This window comes from Dermacentor variabilis, chromosome 3, assembly GCF_050947875.1.
Source record: "Dermacentor variabilis isolate Ectoservices chromosome 3, ASM5094787v1, whole genome shotgun sequence".
NCBI classification, from domain to species: domain Eukaryota; kingdom Metazoa; phylum Arthropoda; class Arachnida; order Ixodida; family Ixodidae; genus Dermacentor; species Dermacentor variabilis.
In genome coordinates this window covers 188285009-188307881 of record NC_134570.1, presented here as the reverse complement: position 1 = coordinate 188307881, position 22873 = coordinate 188285009, and the positions used below count along the sequence as shown (strand labels likewise).

General features: G+C 45.4%; 1 protein-coding gene across 2 annotated transcripts in view; it reads right to left on the bottom strand.

The window, feature by feature from the left end:
• Positions 1 to 22873, bottom strand: part of gry (trafficking protein particle complex subunit 11 gry) — a 171317-nt gene that overhangs the window by 6137 nt on the left and 142307 nt on the right. For both annotated transcript variants that reach the window (XR_012826873.1, XM_075686742.1), the window contains exons 26-28: positions 17406 to 17457; positions 12218 to 12323; positions 6911 to 7127 (exon numbers count right to left, since the gene is read on the bottom strand). Coding sequence is in view for 1 of the 2 variants with exons in the window: in XM_075686742.1 (XP_075542857.1) it covers positions 6911 to 7127; positions 12218 to 12323; positions 17406 to 17457 (375 nt within the window). In the remaining variant the exon portion in view is untranslated. The remainder of the gene's footprint in view (positions 1 to 6910; positions 7128 to 12217; positions 12324 to 17405; positions 17458 to 22873) is intronic.

Below are 22873 nucleotides of genomic sequence, written 5' to 3'. Positions count from 1 at the left end.
ATTCAGACATACTCAGTTATTTGGACAACCTTATGGCACAGCCACTGACTCTGTAGACTTAGTCTATTATGGGATGCTTAAATTTTAGACAGCTTACAGCTTGTTGTTCAATAATTCGAATTTCGCCTGCACGATCAAGTGCTTTAGCCACGAAGTCTAGCAGAAAGGGCGATTTTTGTTAGATACATCACTTGCATGGTCACCAGCCATGGTGCTGGCCATGATGCCGGTTGAAACTAGTGAAGCTTAATCGACCCAGCAGTTGTCGATAGTGCACAAACCACAGGACAAGCTGAGCCAAGCCACAAAATTGTAAAGGCTGTATTTACGGTTTTTCACATCTGTCGAATTTGCTCCCATGTCAAAATGCGACACAGTCCAAGGCAACTTTCTTGATTTTTGGCACGCAGAATCTAAAGTGGCGCCATCTCTACTCTTGATGTTGGCGTCAACGAGAGCAGCAATGAAGCGATGGAAGTGCTGAACAGTGACAGTTGTGAACAAGCTCACAATCATTCAATTATCAGAGTTCTTCGGCAGTGGGCACTGCAGCAGCACAACTGGCATGATGCTAAAAAACCAATTCTGTTTTGCACTACAGGTTAGTAACTATTCATCTCCTAAATGCTTCCGCAGTGATGACCATTGCTTGCTGCTGCCCTGCCCACTGTGTGTCAAGTGTATTTCTAGTTGCGTGCCTTGTTCGCCTGGCGACCTCTTACTCTGCGGCGATATCGAGGAAAACCCTGAGCCAACCGAAACAGAAATGCTGCATAAATTACTGGATGGCCTGGGCAAACTGCAGTCCACTATTGTAGAGATCAAGACATCCCAAGTAAACATGGAGCAAAAGATTTCTGTCCTAACAAGTAGAATCGAGCTTGTTGAGAAGCAATTATCAACTGTGGCTGTGCTAGACAGCAAGGTTAATGACACTGAGACCCCAGTATCAATATTGAACAAGCAACTAACTTCCATCGTCGAAAAGGTTGACGACATCGAAAACTGGGGAAGGAGAAAGATTGATCGTTTTCAGCATAGACGAGTCTGATATCAGATTACCAAGGTGCTTGAAGGGTAGTGACAGAAGAATTTAGCAGGATATTGCGTGTAAACATTGCTAGTATCGAAAGGATACATAGACTAGGTCGAAAGATAGAAAATAAAATGTGTCCTGTTACTTTAAAATTCTTGGACTACCCCGACATAGCATCCACACTGAATGCCTGTAGCAAACTAAAAGGCAGTAGATATTCTGTGTCAGAAGACTTTTCCAAAAAGGTGCATGAAATACGCAAACAGTTATGGAAAAGCACCTCAGAGGAAAAAGCAAATGGAGTGAAAGTTAAGCTACTATGTGATAAGTTAAGCATTGATGGTGTCGTGTATGGATGGGATGAGCAAAAGGGTTTTCATTATCATCTCAATGCAAAAAAACGAAATTGACAATGCAGTCCAAAGCGTCACTTTCTTATAATTCTCAGTGCTAACTGTAGGAACATTGTAAACATGGCTACTGAGTTTGAGGGACTTTTACTGGTACATAATCCAGATATTGCTATTCTAATGGAAATGTGGTAGATGCACCGGCTGCACCCTGCAGAGTTCCACTATATGCATAGGTGGCGTCCAGACACGTATTCCAGTGAGTAATAGCCACTTTGAGTAATAGCGAGCGCCGATAAACGTCACAGTCGCCATGTTATAGACATTTCTCGGCAGAACACCTTGTAAATAAAGAGCATAGCCTCCAAGATGTGACACAAAAAAAGAAAGAAAGAAAGAAGTCGCAGTTTCACCCGAAAGGCAAAGCATCGATTGCGATAACAAATTAGCATACAACTGTATGAAGTAAGGATACAGGTGAACCTCACAATAATGAAATTGGTGGGGAACGAAAAAAAAAAATTTGGTTTTGCGAGAATTTTGTTGTTGAGAAAAACGACAGCACAGATAGGTAATGCATCGCAGAACAAAAATTTACTGTCAAAATTCCGTTACCCTACTCCAGCAAGCTTTGCTCGAGGATATAGAACTGCATTGCCGACAGTACAAAGTGTGCTGCATGCGTCGACCAGCGGTGGCAGTACTGCCCATGGCACAGTATTCTCGGTCAATTGCTTTCGGAGTTGCGATCACCTTTGCGAGATTTTGCGTAACTCGGCACCGGACGCAGAGCAACAGCACATGCGGCAGCATCTCTCCAGCGCACGCTGTTGCTCGTAGGCGCCGACGCGTCCGGTGCTGAGCGCAAAAGTGATCTTATCTCGTGTACCTGAAGGCAAATGATCATGATAACGGCCCTTTTGCATAAACCTACGTCCGGCGCTGAATCCGCAGGCAATGCCTGTCGGGTGGCACCAAAACCAGCGTTCTTGAAGCAAGGTATGCATATTCCCGGATGATCGCTCAATCATGACCCAACGCGCGACACTCCATATGCTGCAACCACCATCTCAAGTGCCATAAACAACTCCCTGTCGGTGGGCTGTGGATTTCCTTGTTATTGCTGCATTTTTCTCGCTGAGGTGCATATTACGCAGTGCACTGCTGCGATTGACGCTTGTTGTTTGAAACGCACATTCAGTTTGCATTCAGTTTCGCCTCACGCGATCGGCCTAGGCCCCACTAAGTCATCAGCCCTGGGAAACGCAAACTGAATGCGCATTTCATACAACGATCTATGATCTCACCTAATAGGCATGCAAAAACTGTCATCACATGTCGGTAGCAACATGCCTGCCGCTTCAAATGGGCGATCAACAAACAAGATGGCGGCCATGCAGTGTTTCCAGTGCACTGATCACTGTCGGCGCTTGGGTGTTTTTGTGAACAAAAATGAAGGTGCCCACACAAGTGTTATATGGAGGTATTTTAAGCAATATTAGTGCAAAACAATCACATTTGAGCACATTTGGGAGCCTGCTAGCCCTACGCGAGTAGGTATTATGTGGAGTTACATTCCGGCAAATTTTGTTGACGCGGGATTGCAGTACAGCGACATTTCGTTGCCGGGACGTACAAAATGCATTGAATTCTATGGACGTTCGCTGGGGATACAAAAATGTTTTGTTGTCGCGAGAATTTTGTTCTTGCGGGATTTCGTTATCGCGGGTTTCGACTGCAGCACTTTTATCGGCCATATCAACTTGTAAACATTAGCCTGCTGACTAAAATACTAAGCATGGTGTCAGCGTGCACAGCAAACATGAACACACCCCACCCAATTACTACGGACACTCGCTGTCAAAACGCTGGCGTGAGAAAACGCAGCGACAGCAGCGAGCGAAGTGACAATCGTGCAGTCTATCGCTTCAACGCAAAGTGAGTGCCAAGAACACACAGCACGCACAAAGCTACGAGCCGCCAACGCAACTAGACTCTGCCCCCAACGCAGAGTGCATGCACAGTTGCAGCTGAAGAGAACGAAGACCCCCGCCCCAGGCGCTTCGCAATGTTGGATGCCCAACCTGCGAGAGAAGTCGGCGCACTTCCTCTTCGCGTTCATCTCTTTCGTCTGGGCGAGATTGAGCTGCGATCGTCGGCTCCCCTCGCACGCTTTCACTTGCACATACAGCGTAGGGCGCGCGGTGACAGTGACACTGACAACAGAAATGCGCTTGGAGTGTCCACATAGTTGCTCTTACAATTCAAAAATAAATAAATAAAAAACGCAGCGCCACGTTCGCGTTTTTTATCTTGAAGGTCTTGATAGAGTGAGAGAACCGACCTGCAACAGACGGCCGCAGATGGAAACAGCAAAGCTGCACGGCGACGATTGTCACCAATGTGTTCCCGCGCACTAGTACTTTCCCCATCTACGATGGCGTGGGGTTTGAATTATCAGTGGCGGTGCAGATTTCAGTGTGAATTAGCAGGATGCGCTACATAGTGCTTTCAATACAGTGTTGGACGGACTGCGGTGGCTATTTCAAATTATCCAAACTTCCGAATTAATGAGTTGTGAATTAACGAGCCTTTACTGTAGCAGAGTCCTACTGTGGGTGACACTATCAGCTGTGGGGGTAGAGTAAACGCGTAAGTGTTGCTGGCTTCACTTCGTACCACTGATTTGGAGATATCAACACGGAATGAAACCGTATCTTTCATTGCCGACTCTGAAATTCAACAAAATGAACTTTTTTCTCATTCAAGTTTGCTTTTTCCGATTGCCAGATAATTAAGAAAATGTTAGGGCTCCTTCCGTGTAGGAAAAATAAATCGGTGAATGTACTTATTTGCATAAAAGGACAAATTTCAATATAACAAAATTTCGATATAGCAAAGCGAATTGCCAATTTTACTGAGTTGGTTATATCAAAGTCTGAAGGGACCCTGAAATGATTCTGACGATTTTGTACAAACGTACTGAGTCATTAGAGCAGGTCCTTCTGATCATTAATTGACACATCTAAATGCTCCACGTAAAGCGTATAATTTATTATAAGGTTTTGAAAATGAACATCGCTGCCAATTGCAGCACACTGCTCGGCAGAATTTTCAGCCGCCCCTATTCATATGACGTAAATCACCCAGTTGACGTCAGTAGGGTGAGCTATCCAAATGGCTGCCCAGGGCGCATCATCGATAATTTTTCCACCTTTATGGTGAACAAATGATGTTCGTAATAGTTGGAATCTTAGTTAATTTGTTTCTATAAAAAGAAAGTAACAGAAAGAGAATACACAAGAACAATTTCTCACTGCACTTAAACACTTCCGGCACACAGCAAGCATCGTCTACTTGTGTTAAAACATGCTCCATTTTGACGACAGCTCCACGATCAGAGTCGGTCTCAGTCTCTTCGCGAGCACCATGATTCACTTTTTTTGCGTTGTAGGCTGCAAACGTTGTGGCTAGCAATACGTCAAGCTGCGACATCGTGTCCCTCTGCAAGGCAGCAGACGTGCAAAGTGGCTGCAGCGCATCTGACTGTCGCTATCCGATCGGCGCCAGAATTTGCGCGTTTGCAGCCGTCCCTTTACACCGGAGGATTACTACCACAATAGTGTTTCGTGAGTCTGGTATTCGGGTAAACACAAGTGAGGGGACAGGGCCTGGCCGTTTGACCGTGCCGTTTCACAGGATGAGCAGAAGCGCAAACATGAATGATCTGCCCGGTGCAGCCACCTGGTGGCACAGAGCTCAACCAAACACAGTAGCAGTAACGAAGTATATTCTTCTTTGCTAATGAGGTAAATTTTTCGCAGGAGCGCAATCGTTAACATGCTTTTTTTGTAAAAGGTTAAAATGTTTTACACTTGGTTATAGCAATATTAGCTCCTTGTTTGGCTGGTTAAGCTCTGCACAAACAGGTGGATGGACTGTGCAGACCGATCAGGCTGCTCACATACATCTACGCTAAAGTTCCTTCATCAGCTTGAGTTTATGTCTCCACCCATCCGTCAAAAGGCCCAGCCCGTCTGTGGTTACCAAAATACCAGACACGTTCAGTGCTGCGACAGAATGCTCGCAATGCATCTGCTTCGATAGCTCTTGCTTGGGGTCAACTGCCAAGTAGCTGCAAGAGAGGTTGGAAAGGCTTCGCGTGCTCGCTCCTAGAGAACCGGAAGTAGACGACACGACATGCTATCATAACGCAGAGCCAGTGAAGGCGGAGCTTAGCCCCGATCACTCGGCGAAGGAGTTAAGGAGAAAATGCATGGCTATGAAGGAGGGTAACTTATAATCGTCCAAAGCTCTCTTAATATGAGATGCTTCACAGAAATTGTGGTGCGAATGATTAACTTTAGCTGAACCCTACGCGTCTGCAAAATTTGTCCGAACCATTTCAGGGGCCCTTTAAGTATACATGCAGTGCAGCGCCACGTAGTGGGATTTTCAATTAGAAGTTATGACTATTTGATATAGAGAATAATTTGGAATTTGATATATCCAGGATATATCAGAGTTCCGTATACATCCGGGATCGACTGTGCCTCAAAGATGATAAGCCATGTGGCCCGCATATACACATGTGAACAGCCATGCCTAGCCAAGGGCAGCAGTGCAGAGATATGCGCTCATCTGTCTCTCGCCCCCCCAGCACAGGCTTGGTCACATGACCCCTACATTAAACACACAAGAGGACAGCACACATCAAGCCACCGTCTTTCTCGGTTCGCCCTCGCATGCTTTGCCTCCAAGTGACAGTGAATGGTGCAAGATGTTATCACACTTGGACTTTATAAGGAACCTGAGCCATCTTCGGCACATGTCAGCTTGCGCTGATGGAGGAAAGATAAGACATTTTTAAATGTGATCCAGGAGCAGTTTAGGTTTGCAAGCTGTACCTCACAATTGATCGGGCACTATATTCAAGGGGGCTCTCCTTAGTTAGAACTCCCATCTCATTGAATAAATTTTCGGTCCATTTGGTGTTCGAATTAAGGAGATTCTACTGTACTTACCTCCTTGGCATTTTTCCTGCATTATTTATTGTCTGCTGCAAGCAAAAGCTATCTGTAATGGCTGGTCCTCGAGCGTTAAGCTTTCAATGTTCACTACTTTAAAAAGGATAGAAAACTCCCAGTCATACTGTTTTATTGTCAAATGTGCGCATCTGCGTGGTCTACGTGTTTTGCCCATGTTGCAGATGTTGAAAATTGTTGTTTTGCTTATAGTGCAGTACTGCTTATACTGCAAATATTTGTGACTCCGGTAACTTACGTTATAAGTGGTAACACTGCAGTGCATCCTTTTTAATGGTGTGAAAACAGAAACAACACAGAGAGCATGACAAACACGAAAACAGCCACATGTGATGTCTGTTTAAAAAGAATGTACAGGAAACCGCAGCAACTTGACCAGCAACAGTTAATAGTTAAACTACAGCTACTACCTAATCTCTCCTAAGCCTCAGCAAGCAATCGACCAATCAAGCCAGATGGCCACACAAGCCCACTCTCACCAGTTTGTTGCCGGAGTACATGAAGGCGTCGCTGGAGTCCATAACCAGCTCGACATCCTGCACGAGCAGGGTGCGGTTATGCAGCAAATAGCTGACCGTCAGTGGAGTGCGCACCCGGCCATGCGCAGGCGCCACCAGCTCCAGCAGGAGTGGGCATGCTTGCACTGGCACTGCTGGGAGTGACACCGTGTGGGTTGCCATTGCAGGAGCGCCTTCCCTGTAAGGACAAGCCGCCGGCAAAATGCCATGAGAGTCCTCCTCCGAGCCGTGCGTCCCCATACACTAGAACCTCGTTCATACGGTCCCCCCCCCCCCTATTACGTACAATTTCCCGGCACCGACATTCATGATCGAGAACAGAAAGAAATGACCCAGTACAGTTACGCTTCTTTTTACAGATTCATACATTCCCGGAAAACACAATCTTTTGGCAGCAACGTTCACTACATTGCCAAACTGCAATCCTATGATATGTTTTCCGGCCGCTAGATCCCATGTAAACAAGAAAAGGCGCAAGGCACATGTGATTGAGAACACTACTGGCCCACTGCAACAGCTTCCCTGCAGCCCTCACCCGCCTGTCTCACGCGAGAATGCGGGCGTGCACTCAGTTTCCTATTCCCGTATCAGCAAATCTCTTCCCCGGTCATTGCATGCCTCATTCATACCTATTGCCACCAACCTTGTTGCAATGAGCATATTCCCCTATCTCTTCCACAGCATGTGCGAAGCATAGTGCACGCCTTTAACAGGCAATAACCGAAATGCACGGTCATTGCTTGCTGCAGGAAGCGCTAAGTGAGTGTCATGTTTCACTCAGGCGTCGTCGCAGACATTGTATTCTGGCATCACCCACAAGCTCCGTTTCATTTTGGTTTTGCAAAGGAAAATGACAATGTGCGACTGAACAACAATGGTTGCTCAGGCGCCACCAGCTCCATGTGCATCGGCGTCTCGTGCCTCAACGACTCGCGCTGGGTGGGCTCATCAAAACTTTCCGTCAAAAAGCCCCACTCAAGAAAGCTGCTGACTGAGGTTGAATTCAAGGAACGCAAACATAAACTTTGCTGAATCCATGAAAACAATGCACATCTCAGAAAGCTGAGCGCCCACCAAGTTGGGGCGAGTCCACGTCTTGTACTGCAACGATTCACGCAACACTTCGCATTACGTAAAGGTCAACTAAGTCTGCAAAATTTTTTAACGACTTTGGATCATGTGCTTTTCTGTTTAGTAAGTTCTTTCTCACATTTTCCCCCAAAATGTGTGAACAAGGTTCTACTGTATCCACGGACAACTTTCTGTGACAATACAGGCAAAGCTATAAAGATAGAGCTTCTGCATATATTACAGCACCAAGTAGTCTAGACCAGTTTGATAGTGCTTTCAGTTCTGCGCTCCGAATCTAGAGCACCACTGTTGCCCAAAGTGAACTTAAATTTTTTTTTATTTCCCTTGTTTCATACTGCAACAACCAAATAAAACAAACAACAAAATGCAATACAGTTGACTCTCGATACCACGAATCCTGATCATCCGACAAAAAATTGTTTTATCCGAAGTCCATAATATCCAAAATGCCTCATTTCCGAAACTTTGGTCGCGTTGTGTAACAACATTACTGCAGAAAGTGAGTGATGAATGTCCAAAGTAAAATACAAACAAAAAAAGTTGCAGCATCACCCAAGAGGGGAAGCATCGATTGCAATAGCAAATTAGTAGACAGCTATGCGAAGTAAGGATAGTAGTTTTATCGGCCGCATAAAGTTATAAACATTCACTTACTAACTAAATTAACAAGCACGGTGTCACACGCACACAGGTAAGCATAAACACATCTCGCTCGATGACCGTGGAAAATTGCTGTGAAAACATTACGAGTAAGGAAGCATGGTAGCAGCAGCGAGCGAATTGACCTTCGTGCTGTCCCTGGCTTCAATGCAAACTAAACGTCGAAAGCACAGCACATACGAAGCTACCAGCACTGGGCGCACTTTGTCCACATCGCAGATCGCTTTCAATATATGGCACCTGCACGGCCACGCAGTACGCAGTAAGCAGCAGCTGCCGGAGCAGAACCCCTCTCTCCCACACACGCGAAAGAAGATGGCACATTTCCACCCAACCCTTCCTCCCTCGCGTGCACGCGATACTGGGCAGCGATTGTCGGCTGACCCTCCCAAGTCAGTTGTCAGCCCATGACGACATGGCAAAAGTCCCTTTTATACACACGATTTTGACAAAAATTGTCGCTAATTTCGTCCGCTGTAGACAACAGTCCGTTGTACCGCAGTCTGTTCAAAGCAAACTTCACTGCATTAATAAAATAGGTAGAGCAAACTCAAGTTGAAATATGGTCCATTACATCCGAAAATCTGTTGTACACGGGTCCATTTTAACACTTTGAGGGTCGATTTTTTTTGCCATATGTGACTGCCCAGGGTTGATTTCTTTATTGCAGATTCCAATTCTTCTTAGGGAGTTAGCTCGGAAAAAAATTTACCGTAATTTTTTTAGGGTGACCGTGAAGTGAGAAAAAAATATTTTGCGTTCGTGTATATGTACTCTTCATTCATGAATAACAACAATAAAAAAAATAAACTTATAACAATAGAAAATTTCATGCATTGTTATAGTTCAAGGCTTTGAAAATGCGCACACGAGAATATTTTGGAAGACTCAAATGTTCCTGCTCTTACACTAATATGTACCTCGATAGCGTAATCGAACTGCGTAGGTGTGGGCACTCAAGAAAACTGTGTGGTTGTGTGCCCATCAAAAAAGCAAAACGTGTGACAAACTTCCGCTGATCTTCATGTTATCACCAACCAAAGGCAATTAGTTTTCATGAGTCTCAAAAAAACAAAACAAAAGGAAACGCATGCAATGCGGCATCCTTTCTATGCGCACCCCCATGAGCACTAAACGAGCGAGAAACAAGCGGTCGCCCTTTGAGCGATTAGTAATGAGATAACCATCAGTTTTGCAAGCGCAAGAAACCGAAACAGCCCACGGAACAGAAGTCAAACCGCCAACCGCGCGCACGCCAATGCACGAGCGGTAGTGTATAGACGCATGGGAGCGAACTGGCTCTAAAACAAACCATGCAACGAAAACCAAGAGAGGGAGGCGCACGAAAAAAATTCCCAGTATTGCCATATAGTGGCAGCACATGAAAGAAAATAAAAAGTTAGGAAATTGGCGCGCTTTTTGCACATACAGATGGCGCCGTAAATATACGGCGTCGATCATTTTGTACTTCGTTCGCGGCGCCGTATATTTACGTCACTGACTCTCAAAGGGTGACATGACTGACAACGCAAGTGCCTTTCCTCCGTCGGCCTCGCCCGCTCTGTTATGTGCCAGTGCCTTGCATCAGCGAGATCCCTCCATCCTCAGCGGCACAGATGACAAAGACGTTGAAGATTGGATCTCCTCCTAAAATGAGTGAGTGCCCATAATAAATGGGACGACAATACCAAGCTGAAGAATGCCATTTTTTACCTATTGGACGTTGCCAAGCTGCGATTCCTTAACCATGAAGCCGACCTTACTCCATGGGTCATTTTTAAGACCAGCTTCACCCAAGTTTTCAGTCGCCCAGCAGTACGAAAGCTTCACGCAAAGCACTGCTTGTGCACAAGATCCGAGCACGTCGGTGAAAATTTTACAAGTTACATAAAAGGGATTGTCGACCTTTGCAAACATGTGAACACATCAATGGCCGAAGAGCACAAAATCAAACCTATCATGAAATGCAATGAAGACAATGCATTCCAAATGTTGCTATTGCAGAGTTCTCGCACGATCATCGATGTGATTGACCTTTGTCAAAGTTGCAATGAGTTAGACGAGCAGCGCCTCCAAACCAGGCATTCTCCTGCTACAGCTGATACCCTACCAAGCCTCATCCACGTCCAAACCAGACGCCCTTCTGCTCCAGACGATACCCTGTACAGCCTCATCATCGCAGATGACTGCGCCCCTCTGCTATCGAAGAACCAGGAGTTTGCTTGTCAGAGGTCGCTCGTCAGCTGTTTTTGGTCTCTTGCGTGCTGCCGCCATCATCCTCACTCACACCTACGGTCTGCAACATCATCCAAGAGCAAGTCTCTCAAGCCACCCCTCAAGCCCATGATCCACCATCAGTGACTGCGTCTCTCATGTACGCAGAAACCGTTGCCCGACCGCGACTGCTGTCTTTCTCACTGCCATGTATGCCGTTGCAAGGACGGGTGCATTTTCCAACCTTCCAGCAATGACTTGGAGCTTACCCTGCAGTCGAGAACCTCACATGATCATCCTATATGTTTTGCTTGTGGTGATGCTGGTCATATGGTGCGCCACTGTAGTCGTAGCATGTTTTCTTAATCGAATATCCAGCATTCGAACACCATATTCTCTGAGACACTCTTCTTTGAGCAAACCTATTACTTTGTCATCTTCAGGTTTTATCAAAAGGCAAAAATGTTCGCTGAAAAAACTGGAGGACACCAAGTACCTTACGTTTGCTTACTACGCTTTCTTTGATCATACTAGGAAATTAAAAGCATGAAACAACACAGACAGACAAAAGTAAGCAGAAAAGGTGTGGAAACATCCTATTCGCTTCAATTTGTCGGTCCATGTAATTTCACACCTCCAATTTTCCAATACAAACGTGCACGAACTGACCCACCTGTCATTGCTGCAGCGGCAACAGAATCCACAGGAAGCACAGGGCAATAAAATTGTATCTGATTTGGTTCCCCTTTTATTTTTTTCTTTGTGATACAATAGAATGATGTGGAAGACTACACACCCCCTTCAGATTGGCAAATCTTAGGCAAGACACCTACACGGTCTAAGGGGTAATACTGGAAGAAGCCTTTTCCACACTACTAGATTGCCCTGCAGAAGAGGGTTGACCTCCAGCTCATGGCAATAATGAGTTGAGGGTAGGCTTGCAAGCAGCAAGGATGTGGGAAGGAAGAGATAGTGGCATGGATAGTGGCACTAGCTCACTTGCGCACTTGCTTTATTTCTGCTTCTAAGACAATGTCTGCCATCTTGTGTGGGCCAAGCGAGATGTGCAGGGAAGCGCACTTGCGGAATTTCGTATATCCCCTCATCATGCTGCCTTTGTTTTGTCCTCGGCAAAACGAGCACAGTGCGGAAGACAAGAACACACAGAGACATACATGGCACTGTGTGTTTCTGTTTTGTAACTTGCAATGCTTGGACCTGAGGGTCTCCAGCATGTATATTAAATAGAAGCGCTAGAGCAGGATGACAACCGATGACGAGCGTGTTAATCGAGCAGCCCACCTCCTCCACTGCAGGGTGTACTGTCCGAGGCAACTGAGTGCGTCCACGGGGTTGGGAGCCACCAGGCACAATAGGTCTCGCACCACTTCACCACTGTTCAGCTTCACTGCAACACAAAGGAGCAGCAATGTTAGGTGCAGCAACAATACCACACTTCCACAGAAACTTTGCAGAATTCTAAAGACACTAAAATCTTTCTTTTTTTTTCCCACACAATGTGGATACTGAAAGAGGCCTCGACATGTTTTATACCTCTGTATGTGTGCTGCGTTCACTTTGTTTGTGCACCACACATAAGCAGTTTAATAGAATGAAGCATAAGTTGGCAGTATCTTAGGTTTGGCTTAGCTTGTCTTTATTTCATCCCAATAGATTATTGAGAAGATGAGATAGCAAGTAAGGAGCTCACAAGTGAGGTCAGATTGGGGATCAGGCAAGGCCGCGGAACACACAGCTAACTAAAATTTTAATTACCTACAGCTGACAGCCACTGATCTCCAAGTGCAGAGAATGAGAACAACATCCTGTTTTAAAGGTACACTAAAGACCACAATAAGTTGGTCTGTATTACTATACTTTCCAGTGTATAAGTCGGGGTTTCTTTTCTGAATTTTTATTGGTGCATCTTATAAATTCTTTTTTTCAGAAAAAACTGCCGTCAAAATCAGATTGGATGCTGTGGCCACGCGAAGTGCACTGGGTTGACCTCCTCTGGCAGTTGCCATGGGTTGCATGCTCGCTGTGGAAGTACCAGGCTCTTCTTGTGATTGAGTTGCCAGGTGCCAAGCAAGAAGGATGGAGCAGCAACGCAAGTGGCTGCAGGCTGACTGCGAGTCGACCGACTCTGAAGTCGTCGAATCTGCAGATCTGCTGTAGTGGGTGTGGACTGTATACAGCAGTTCAGATTATCCGCAATTCACATTCCTCAAATTTAGATCTTCCACAGAATTATTTTGTTGATTAGCATACAATCGAGATTCAAAAATCGAAACTTGCACACTCCCAGCATCACAAAGACTAAGATTAACATTTCTGCTGTAATGTGTAGTACATATAGCAGCAAGTTTGGCCAAAGGTTTTCATGTCAACTCAATCTAGTAATGAGGAACAGGCCCCTCCCCCCCCCCCCCCCCATTGCAGGAAACAGCCATAATTCAGCCTCAGGGGCACAAGACTTGAAAAAAAAAAAAGAAAGCTGAAGAACAACGCCACTTTCACTGGGATAATGACTTGTCACAACACAATGCATGCATGACTAGCACTTTTCATACCAGCTTACCAGGCCAATGTGGAACCTGTGGACCATACCTGTCTTGCACTCTAGTGGAGAGCTATTTGTTATTAATATCTGTGATGCCTACAGTTGCTATTAATTGGATTCTCAATATTCATCATTCTTTAGTTATGCAGTTGTGACCAAGGGGGTGCTGTTGATTAGCATAATACAAGGTCCCTAGCTAAGTTTCAAGGTAGTGCCATTCTGTTATTCCAACTTCCCCTCTTCTCTAATCCTCCTCCTACATGAAGCACCACCAACACATCCAAAAGGTTCCAAACCTCTCCACATTCCTGCCAAAGCAAATAGCTTGTAGTTTGTGTCGTACTACATGTGTTGTCAACACTCATTTTGAACCTATTCCGTGCACTAAATCTTTATTCATGCACATGCTGGCGTAAACAGTGCTACAATAAAAAAACAAACTTTCTGGGGATGATAGCGGTCAGTTAGGGGCCAGTCAGCCAATGGATATGAAGAACTAAATTCGTCTCCGAAACCAAAAAATACCCGACCGTTGCGTGCCGAGTACATCACTTTCCACGGGATTCAGCACTCGTTCACAACAGCAGCTCATACCTCCCAACATCCCCATGTCAAATACATTGTCGAGCGACACTGATCTTTCTCAATGCCGCTCATAACTGTGCACCTGTGCACAAGCAGCAGCCTGCTATCGTACTTCTCCACTGACCTTTCTTGCGCATGCCTGGTTGTGTGGCTATGCGTGGCAATGCAAATAAATTGTGCATTCACTTCTGCACAGCGCGCCACGCAAGCAGGCGCAGCTTGGTGTGGCCTCCGAGATCTCCATGGCACAATTTAGAGGGTAACGCGCAAGCCTGCAAGAGTCGCGCCATGCTGCTTGGCTATGTGCAGCAGTGCAAAACAATAGTGCATTCACTTCTCTATTTCTCTACAGCGCACCATGCAGGCAGCCGCAGCTGGGCTGGCCTCAGAGACCACCCCGGCTCAATCTCGGGGGTCATGCCCAGGCCGTGCATTCACTTCTCCCCCTCTCTGCCGCATGCACCACGCAGGCTGGCGGCTGGGTATGGACTCCGAGATTGCACTGGCATCGGTGCAATCTCGGAGGCTACAAGCCGACCGAGTCAAGCTGGCGTGGTGAAATTCGTTTACCTCTTCCATCACACAAAGGAGCACTGTGTTGTGTACCACGTGCTGCTTGACCCTGACAAGTGAAGTGGAAGGACCATCACAAGAGGAAAGAAGGCAGCTATCCAAAGGCTGTCGTGTCAGGTGCTAACACGTTGCGTGACACGCCGACAATTTTTTTTTGTTTTATTTAAATTTCATTGCATGTGCGGCCGTGCAGTTAGCGGCTCCGCGTACCACAAGGCTGTCTTCTTACGTGCTTACAATTGTGCACCCCATTGGGCATATATTCCAGTAACTGGCAACAATGGATATATTGAAGGAACGGATTTAACGAAGTAATTTCACCTCCCCCCTCAACTTCGTTGTAATGAGGTTCGAGTGTATTCATGCAACTTGATGGCATAATTGACGAGACCCAATGTCATAAAGAAAAAGCTAGGTATGTTTTTAGAGGTGCCGCAGTACAGGGCCCACAGTTTAACTAGGTTAACTTTGAACAGCTAGCTTCTTTAACGTCCCCCTGCTTTGCAAAGGTGTTTGTGCATTCTGTCCCCATTGGAAGACGGTAGGCTTGTGCAAATATCAATCTTATGGTTTGAAGCAAAGTCAAGGCAAATAGTAATAAGAGTAAAAGCAAATCATTTGAAAAGCAGGATTTGCATAAAGGGTTGACACAGGTGTCACATGTCGCCAAATCTAAAAATAAATAAATAGTTTTTTACTTGCAAAGAATAAAACAGTTTCACCCCTGGAATCACCGTAGTTTCAAAGTACTGTTATTCAGGTATATTCATGGAATAATACAAGTTGAATAATTTTTTGCAACCTAATAGCACAAAAACTTCATTTACAGGCTTTTGTTCGGCGTTGTTTTTCAGTCTACTTGACGCATCGTGATGGTCGAGGCCGCAGCAACATTTTGCATTAGCCCATTGCAATGTAACTGATGGCACGTCCTTAAAAAGCGTGACCTTAACCCTTTGACGGTCGATGCCGTATATTTACGGCACCGTCTGTACATTTAAAAAGCGCGCCAATTTCCTAACTTTTTCTTTTCTGTCATGTGCTGCCACTATGTGGGGATACAGGGAATTTTTTCGCGCGCCTCCCTCTCTCGGTTTTCATTGTATGGTTTGTTTTAGCGCTAGTTTGCTCCCGCGTGTCTATATACTACCGCTTGCGCATTGGCATGCGCGCGTGTTGGCGGCCATTTGGATATTTTGTTTCGCAGGCGGTTTTGGCTTTTAGCGCTTGCGAAACTGATGGCGATCTCGTTCCTAATCGCTCAAAGGGTGACCGGTTGTTTCTCGCTTGTTTAATGCTCACAGGGGTGCGCATAGGAAGGATGCCGCCGTGCATGTGTTTCCATTTCTTTTCTTTTTTTTAAGACTGGCGAAAACTAATTGCCTTAGCTGGTTGGCAATAAGATGAAGATTAGCAGAAGTTTGTCACACGTGTTGCTTTTTTTGATGGGCACACAACCAAACAGTTTTCTTGAGTGCGCGCACTTACGCAGTTCGATTACGCTAGGGACGTACATATTAGTGTAAGAGCAGGAACATTTGAGGCTGGTGAAATATTCTGGTGTGCACATTTTCAAAGCCTTAAACTATGTGCATAAATATGCATAAAATTTGTCATTCTGATAAGTTTATTTCCTTTTTTATTGTTGTTATTTATGAATGAAGAGTGCATATATGCCAATGCAAAAGATTTTTTTCTCACCTTACGGTCACCCTAGAAAAATTACGGTAAATTTTTTTCAAAATAAGTCCCTAAGAAACATCGGACTCTGCAACAAAAACAATCGACCCTGGGCGGTCGCGTATGGCGAAAAAAATCGACCCTCAAAGGGTTAAATGCCGACGCCAGCAGTTTATGCAGCGTTACACTATTTCCTCGCGCCTTTCTGGCTACACACAAGATTAACCTATTCCGTTCAGTAAGCATGCAGATGAACTGGGTAGCTAGGCATGTTCACTGTCGCTCGGTCTAGCCCATGCACATTATCTTAGGCCCGGTCACAGATGAGTTACAAACTTACCACAACCGTTTGCTACCCACTGTCACACTTGCCTCGGCTTTTATGCCTCACCAGAACTGCTTTGCCAAGTGTCAGCGACCAAGGTTACAGTATCGTGCCGGGACACCGTATATTAACTCTCAGCAGCTGTACAGGCTGTACGGCTCTTGTGAGGCCAAGAAACCTTTTAACAAGTGAAAATGAAAGTATGGGGGACAATCTGAATGGTGCGAACTTTCTTCACTGCTGACATCTTTAACGACATTGTGCGCATGTATGATGTGCAGAAAAATTAAGCCAGACAACTTTTGGTGCCTGGAACTTTGGTCGCCGTTATGCACTGGTTCAAGAAAGAAAGCAGCGGTGCCGCGAAATCGATATTAGAATAATCAAGCAGGTGCAGAAGTCAGTAAGCAACTGTAAACGAATTCTCGTCTTTGGCTTGTCTCGGCTATGAGCCACGTTATGGCATTGAAACTTGCTCACCAAAACTGAAACCGTCTATTTTACAGATTTTTAAATATATATTTGTTTGTTTTGAATGCATTGAAAACATTAAATTCCGAAATTTGAGCCAAATCAAATATTGACCAGCTTAATATTCCATCAAGTATTTGAAAATATAGAATATTTGCACATTACAGCTGGGATTAAAAGCCATGGCCTTCTACTTTACAATGGAACACTACAGCTGCAGAGTGCTGCAGCAGTAATGGCCAAACCATGGCAAGTTGGACACTTGGCCATGCACCTATATCAAGAGCACGCACCTCCTTCAATGAGCGACTGGAACTCCTTGTCCACCGTGTTCACATGAGGACTCTGCAAGACAATTTCACAATCTCTTTTGCCATTGAAATCACAAGGGAGCAGGCAGGCACCAAAGCAGCGATGCTGCATAACTCGAGTGAATGACATACCCTGTGGAAAATCTGCCCCAATCTGGCATTGCCACAACACTTGGCCCAACTTTTTAGGCGCTACAAAGCTTCATGCTTATCATGACAGCATTCCCAAAGTTTGGTGGCAAGGTGCCTGTGCCTTGCCAACTGTGCCTTCTTTATCTGTCTGATTACAAAAAGGTATTACAGAGCTATTATGGGCACAGCTAAAAAAAAAAAAAGAAATAAAGAAGTGAAGTGAGAGGGTGCTAGATTCGTTGCGAGAAGGTACCATGCATTCAAATAGACGGTACAACTAAGCTGCAATTAATATGAAATCCGAGTAACATTACATGACCGACTACATGCAACATAAATAACCAATGAGAACAGTGAAGTAAAAAGTAGCAGCGAAACTGGTGTTCAATAGCTCAGCATTTCAATTCAATTAACTTCCAAATTTGCTCTGTCTACCTGATGTATGTCCTCACAATGTAGTTTCTCACTGCTCCTTCAAGGGGCCCTCACCAGGTTTGGGCACTGAGGGCAAACCAAGTCTGGTGCACAGACCTCCAATGATCTACGTAACCTGAAGTTTGTGTTCCAGTGCTTGGTCAAAAATGCAATGTCGAGTGTGAATAGCATGTATATTCAATTAGGAATAAAAGCAATGCACATTTTCCTGCACATGGCACGGCTTGCAAGTGCGAACACTGGTTTTGCAATATATCAAGATTCTGGGAAAAAGCAAAGACATGCCTGCATGCAAATTTTTGGAAGCCTTTCATATCAAGCAAAAAAAGGCACGGGTTGCATCGATGATACTGCCGTGCGTTTATTTCGAAGTGAGATGTGTTTTTTAAATTCTTTTTCTTTGCCGTGTTGGACCTGTGTGCGTGCAGATTTTAGTGCACATTTTCTTCTGGTCTTCCAGGTGACTATAATAGATCAGTTGTGAGTGTAGTGCCTGTGGTGTCTGGTCTCGTCTTCTTTCTGTTGGTTTTATTTGCACAACAACAGCTTAGCCAATTCTGCTAAGACGAAGTTCTGATAGGAGAAACAAATTTTTACAGTCTCTTCAAGTACAACTTAACTGTATGTCCACTCTATGTCCCTTTATGCATATACCGAGATATAAAATGAATAAACCAGTCTTGCAGTGTTCATAGACACTTCATGAATAAACTAAGGGTGTGCGAATAGTATATTTTGAATTGAATATAGAATCCATTCAAGAAAGAGAAGTCGAATATTGAATTAAATAACGAATATCAGAAAATTTAACATAACCTTTCATGCTTCCAAATTGTGTGCGAAAAACACAGTGGTGCACATACTGAGTAGGTAAACCCCATTACTTAACAAGAATATTGCTAGCTATCAGCAATTTAGGTACCTATGAATCGAGAAGTATAGTATGCTCTACTCTTATAAAGGGAACACCAAGTTAGTCTGCCAGCAACGATAATATCCCAGTTCCTATACAAAGGTCTGGAACTGCTACTACTACTACTCCTGTTAAATAAAATTAATTGCTTTTTCCCATCTGAAGCTGAATAAATAGCAGAGTTGTCTAAATACCAATCAGGTTTTCAGTTTACGTATTTATTCAGTATTGAGTACGTAATACAGTAAACTGAATAATGGGACTAATGGGAATCTTCTCTTGCTTAGAAAGCATTGCTCTCCAGTTTTCTTACAAAATGGAGAAGCCTTTTTCCACATCTTTACAACTGGCGCTTTCTGTGGTTTATCGTCAGCTCATTAAGGCCAATCTGCACAACAGACAAAAGCGGGGAATGTGAATCACGTCACTTAGCACCGCTCTGTGTGGTCATTGGCGCTGCATGCATCCACCATGGTCGGCGCCATTGTCAATCTCCAGTTTTGTCATACGATCATTGTCATGCTGTCCTGATCATGCCACCTTCATTACACAGTCGTCAAGTCATCGTCGTCATGCTGTCATTTTATTATTGTAATCACTTCAGCAACGTTATCCCATTGTTGTCATACCACCATCATCATTCTATTGACGTCAATATTTCGTCATTCAATCATGATTATGGCACCCTTGTCAGGCTGTCATCGTCAGTTGCTATCGTGCCTCCATTGTCAGACTGTCATAGTGGTACCATCGTTATCGTGCTGTGGTCGTCTCTCAAGCTATGTCATCCGACTTCTATCACGCCATCGTCCTCATAGAGGTTTCAGGATACAGTCATCGTCACGCCATTGTTATCGTACACTGGTCGTCATCCCATTGTCCTCGTGCCGCTGACTTGCCATCGTCGTCCTACTGTTGTTGGCATACCATCTTTGGCACGCTGTCACTTAACCAGGGGCGGGACCACCTAAAGTCATTTTGGAGCAGCTTAGAGCGGACCAATCTTAATTTTGGTCGAATAATGGAATACAGAATATGGCAGCGCACTTTGAAACCATGACGAAACACAGAATAAACTAACGCGAGTGCTGTACTGCAACTGTCTTAAGCACTGTCACAAGAAAAATTTTTAAGACGATTACCCTGAAACTGAAACTGTGTAGTGCATGCAAATTTTGGTAAGAGTGCCTGTAAATTTTTAATTAGTGGCAGCAACCACAAGAAACATGCGTTCTGCAATAGCAAATCAAAAATTTCGAGAAGTAGTCCAAGACATTCTTTATAAATACATTTTTCTTTAATGTCTTCAGAGTGTTCGCGAAGTGCCTGGAAATGCGCTTCACCAACAGACTGTACGGGGAAGCCAGTTATGGACTGCTGTAGTTTATTGAAAGCCATTTCTGCATAATAGACCACGGCAAATCCAAAGCACCTAATACTCAACTTTCTGGCATAACATAAAACTATTCCAATCTGTTTTCACCCCCAATATTCCATTAGTGCTTCGTGATAGGTCGAAATGGCCCAGGCTTTGCCCACATGGGCATAAAAACAGATTGGAGTAGTTTTATGTTATACCAGCCCTGGGGACGGAGACGCCCGCCTGCTAACTCGCTGCAGCATGTCCCTAATATCTAGTTTGCTCGCAGTGTCCTCAGACTACTTACTCTTATTGCGATAGCAATTACACGGACACTCCAGGCACATTTCTACTGCTGCTGTGACATTCTGTATAAACTTCAAGGGTGATAACATCGCTGCACGATGTATGTATGCTATATGTGCGAGTGAAAGCGTTCAAGGATGAGCTGACGATGGCAGCTCATTCTCAAGTGCACGAGAGAGAAAAGCGGGGATAAAGCGCCCCATCTTCTGTTGCGCACAAGAAACTGGGGGTGGGGAGATGCAGAGGGGGGGAAGGGCATTGTTCTACTTTGGCAGCTGCTGCATGTGGCACGGCCATGTGGGCCCTGTCTTAGAAAGTGTTGCAATCAGCCTGCAGGGGTACTGCTCTGCAAACCTATCTCAGCCCGCTGCAGTTGTTTCGAACGACCTGTGGGTGTGGCGTCCTTCAGAGAACCGGCAACGCTAACCGACCATGCACTTCCTTCGGAGTACTGGAGAACACAGCAAAGTTAATCAACCATGCGCCTCCTTCGTCGAGTCAACAGCGCCTGCAAGTCAAGCCACGTTTGGCGGACCGTGTATTGTTACCTGGTACGCTGTCGCCTTCATGGTCTGTTTGCAGCAAGAGAGCTTCTCGGAAAAGGGTGTTTTGCGGTGCGATTTCCCAGGCCCCGGAATTCGTCACAGTCTGCTGACAGTCGTGGCAGCTACCGGAGAAGTCAGCTCTGGAATTAAGAGGTACCGGCTGGGGTCAAGCATGACAACCTGGCTACGAGGACCCGCTCAACTTGGTGGGTTCTGGGAATCCAAAGTGCGTATGTGAGTGTGTGAGCCCTCCCCCTCTAAGGCGGGTCAACTACGCCTCCAACGACTGTGGATGGACGGTCCGATTGAGTGAAGGTTGGACAGCAGTTTTCCTTCACCTAAGGATCTAGGGAGGACAGAGTGTTTTTAAGCAGCTGTGTGCTCAACAAACGTTGTGCTTGGGGCTTTGTGCTCGTGTGCTGTGTGCTTCGTGGTGGGAGCTTCATGCTCCTTTTTGCAGTCATGCTAGGATGTTGAAATGTATCTTCTGTTTTAACGTAAATATTGTAATTAAATCCTGCACTCCTAGTTCTCGATGAGAGCAAGTTCTTCCCTACAACCACATCCCAAGCATGGGTGAGTTGGATGACGGCATGGGCCAGCTACCACATAGTTCATGCCCGACTACAACCCTTACAACTGGATGCCAGCGATGGGTAGTTCCGGCCTTCAACTACGTCCAAATCCTACAACTGGTCGCCAGCGGTGGGATTTTCCTCCAAACATTACAAAAGCGATCTGCAATGAGACAGAGTACACGGTGAGCTTTGTGTTGGCTGTTTTCACTGCTTAGTTAGTGTTGAAGTGAGAGGCAGCACGAAGTTCAATTCACTCACTGCTGCCGCGCTTCCTCAGTCCAGTGTTTTGGCAGCAAGTTTCCACTGTCATCGAGTGAGATGTGCTCTTGTTTGCTTGTGCACGCATCACATCGTGCTTGTTAATTTAGCTATTATGCCAATGTTTACAAGTTTATATATATGGCCAATAAAACTACTATCCTTACTTTGTACAGCTGTCTAACAATTTGCTATCGTAATTAATGCTTCACCGTTTGGGCAAAACTGCGGCTTTTCCTCGTTATTTTGTGCCTTGGCTAGGGAGCACCGTGCTGCTCGGTCCACTTGACCGTATTCTAGTACACTCTCAACACAGCCGCCCTGGCATGTTGTGGCCATTCCGACAGGAGCGACAACAGCCGGGAGTGGCCGCGCGCGCACCGGGAGGCAGTTTGTCGGCTTTCTGAGAGTCGTGCAACCACTGTGATTAGATCTGTTTCGGTAATGACATAACTCTGGTTAGGCCCAATGAACTGGACAGTGTGGCCAATGGTGCGGCTGTGATGAAAATTCGCCGCCAGCCAATGTGATAACCGGCTGCAAACTGTCACACAAAGCTTGTTGCTATTATGTTCCTACAGATGGCTCATCAGTGATCGGTCGCTAAATCACGCATATAGGTTAGGTTGACAGCCGCTGAAGCAGCGTTTGGGTCCGCGGTTGACCAGCCGGCAACTACCGTGGGCAGACATGCCAAGTTGGTCTGTGTGCTCAAACCTCTGTGCGAAAACACTGTACTTGCGTATTCAATGCGATCACTGTGTCTTCAGGTGGCTAATCGGCCTGATCTTTACAAGTGCCTCTGTGCTTGCCATACGCGCTGCTTTTGTTGTTCCCTCTGTTCGAGAAGCGTTCATCGTTTTTATCGGTATCATTGACTTGGTCGAACCTTGCACCCGTAGAGACTGCACGCCATGGAATGT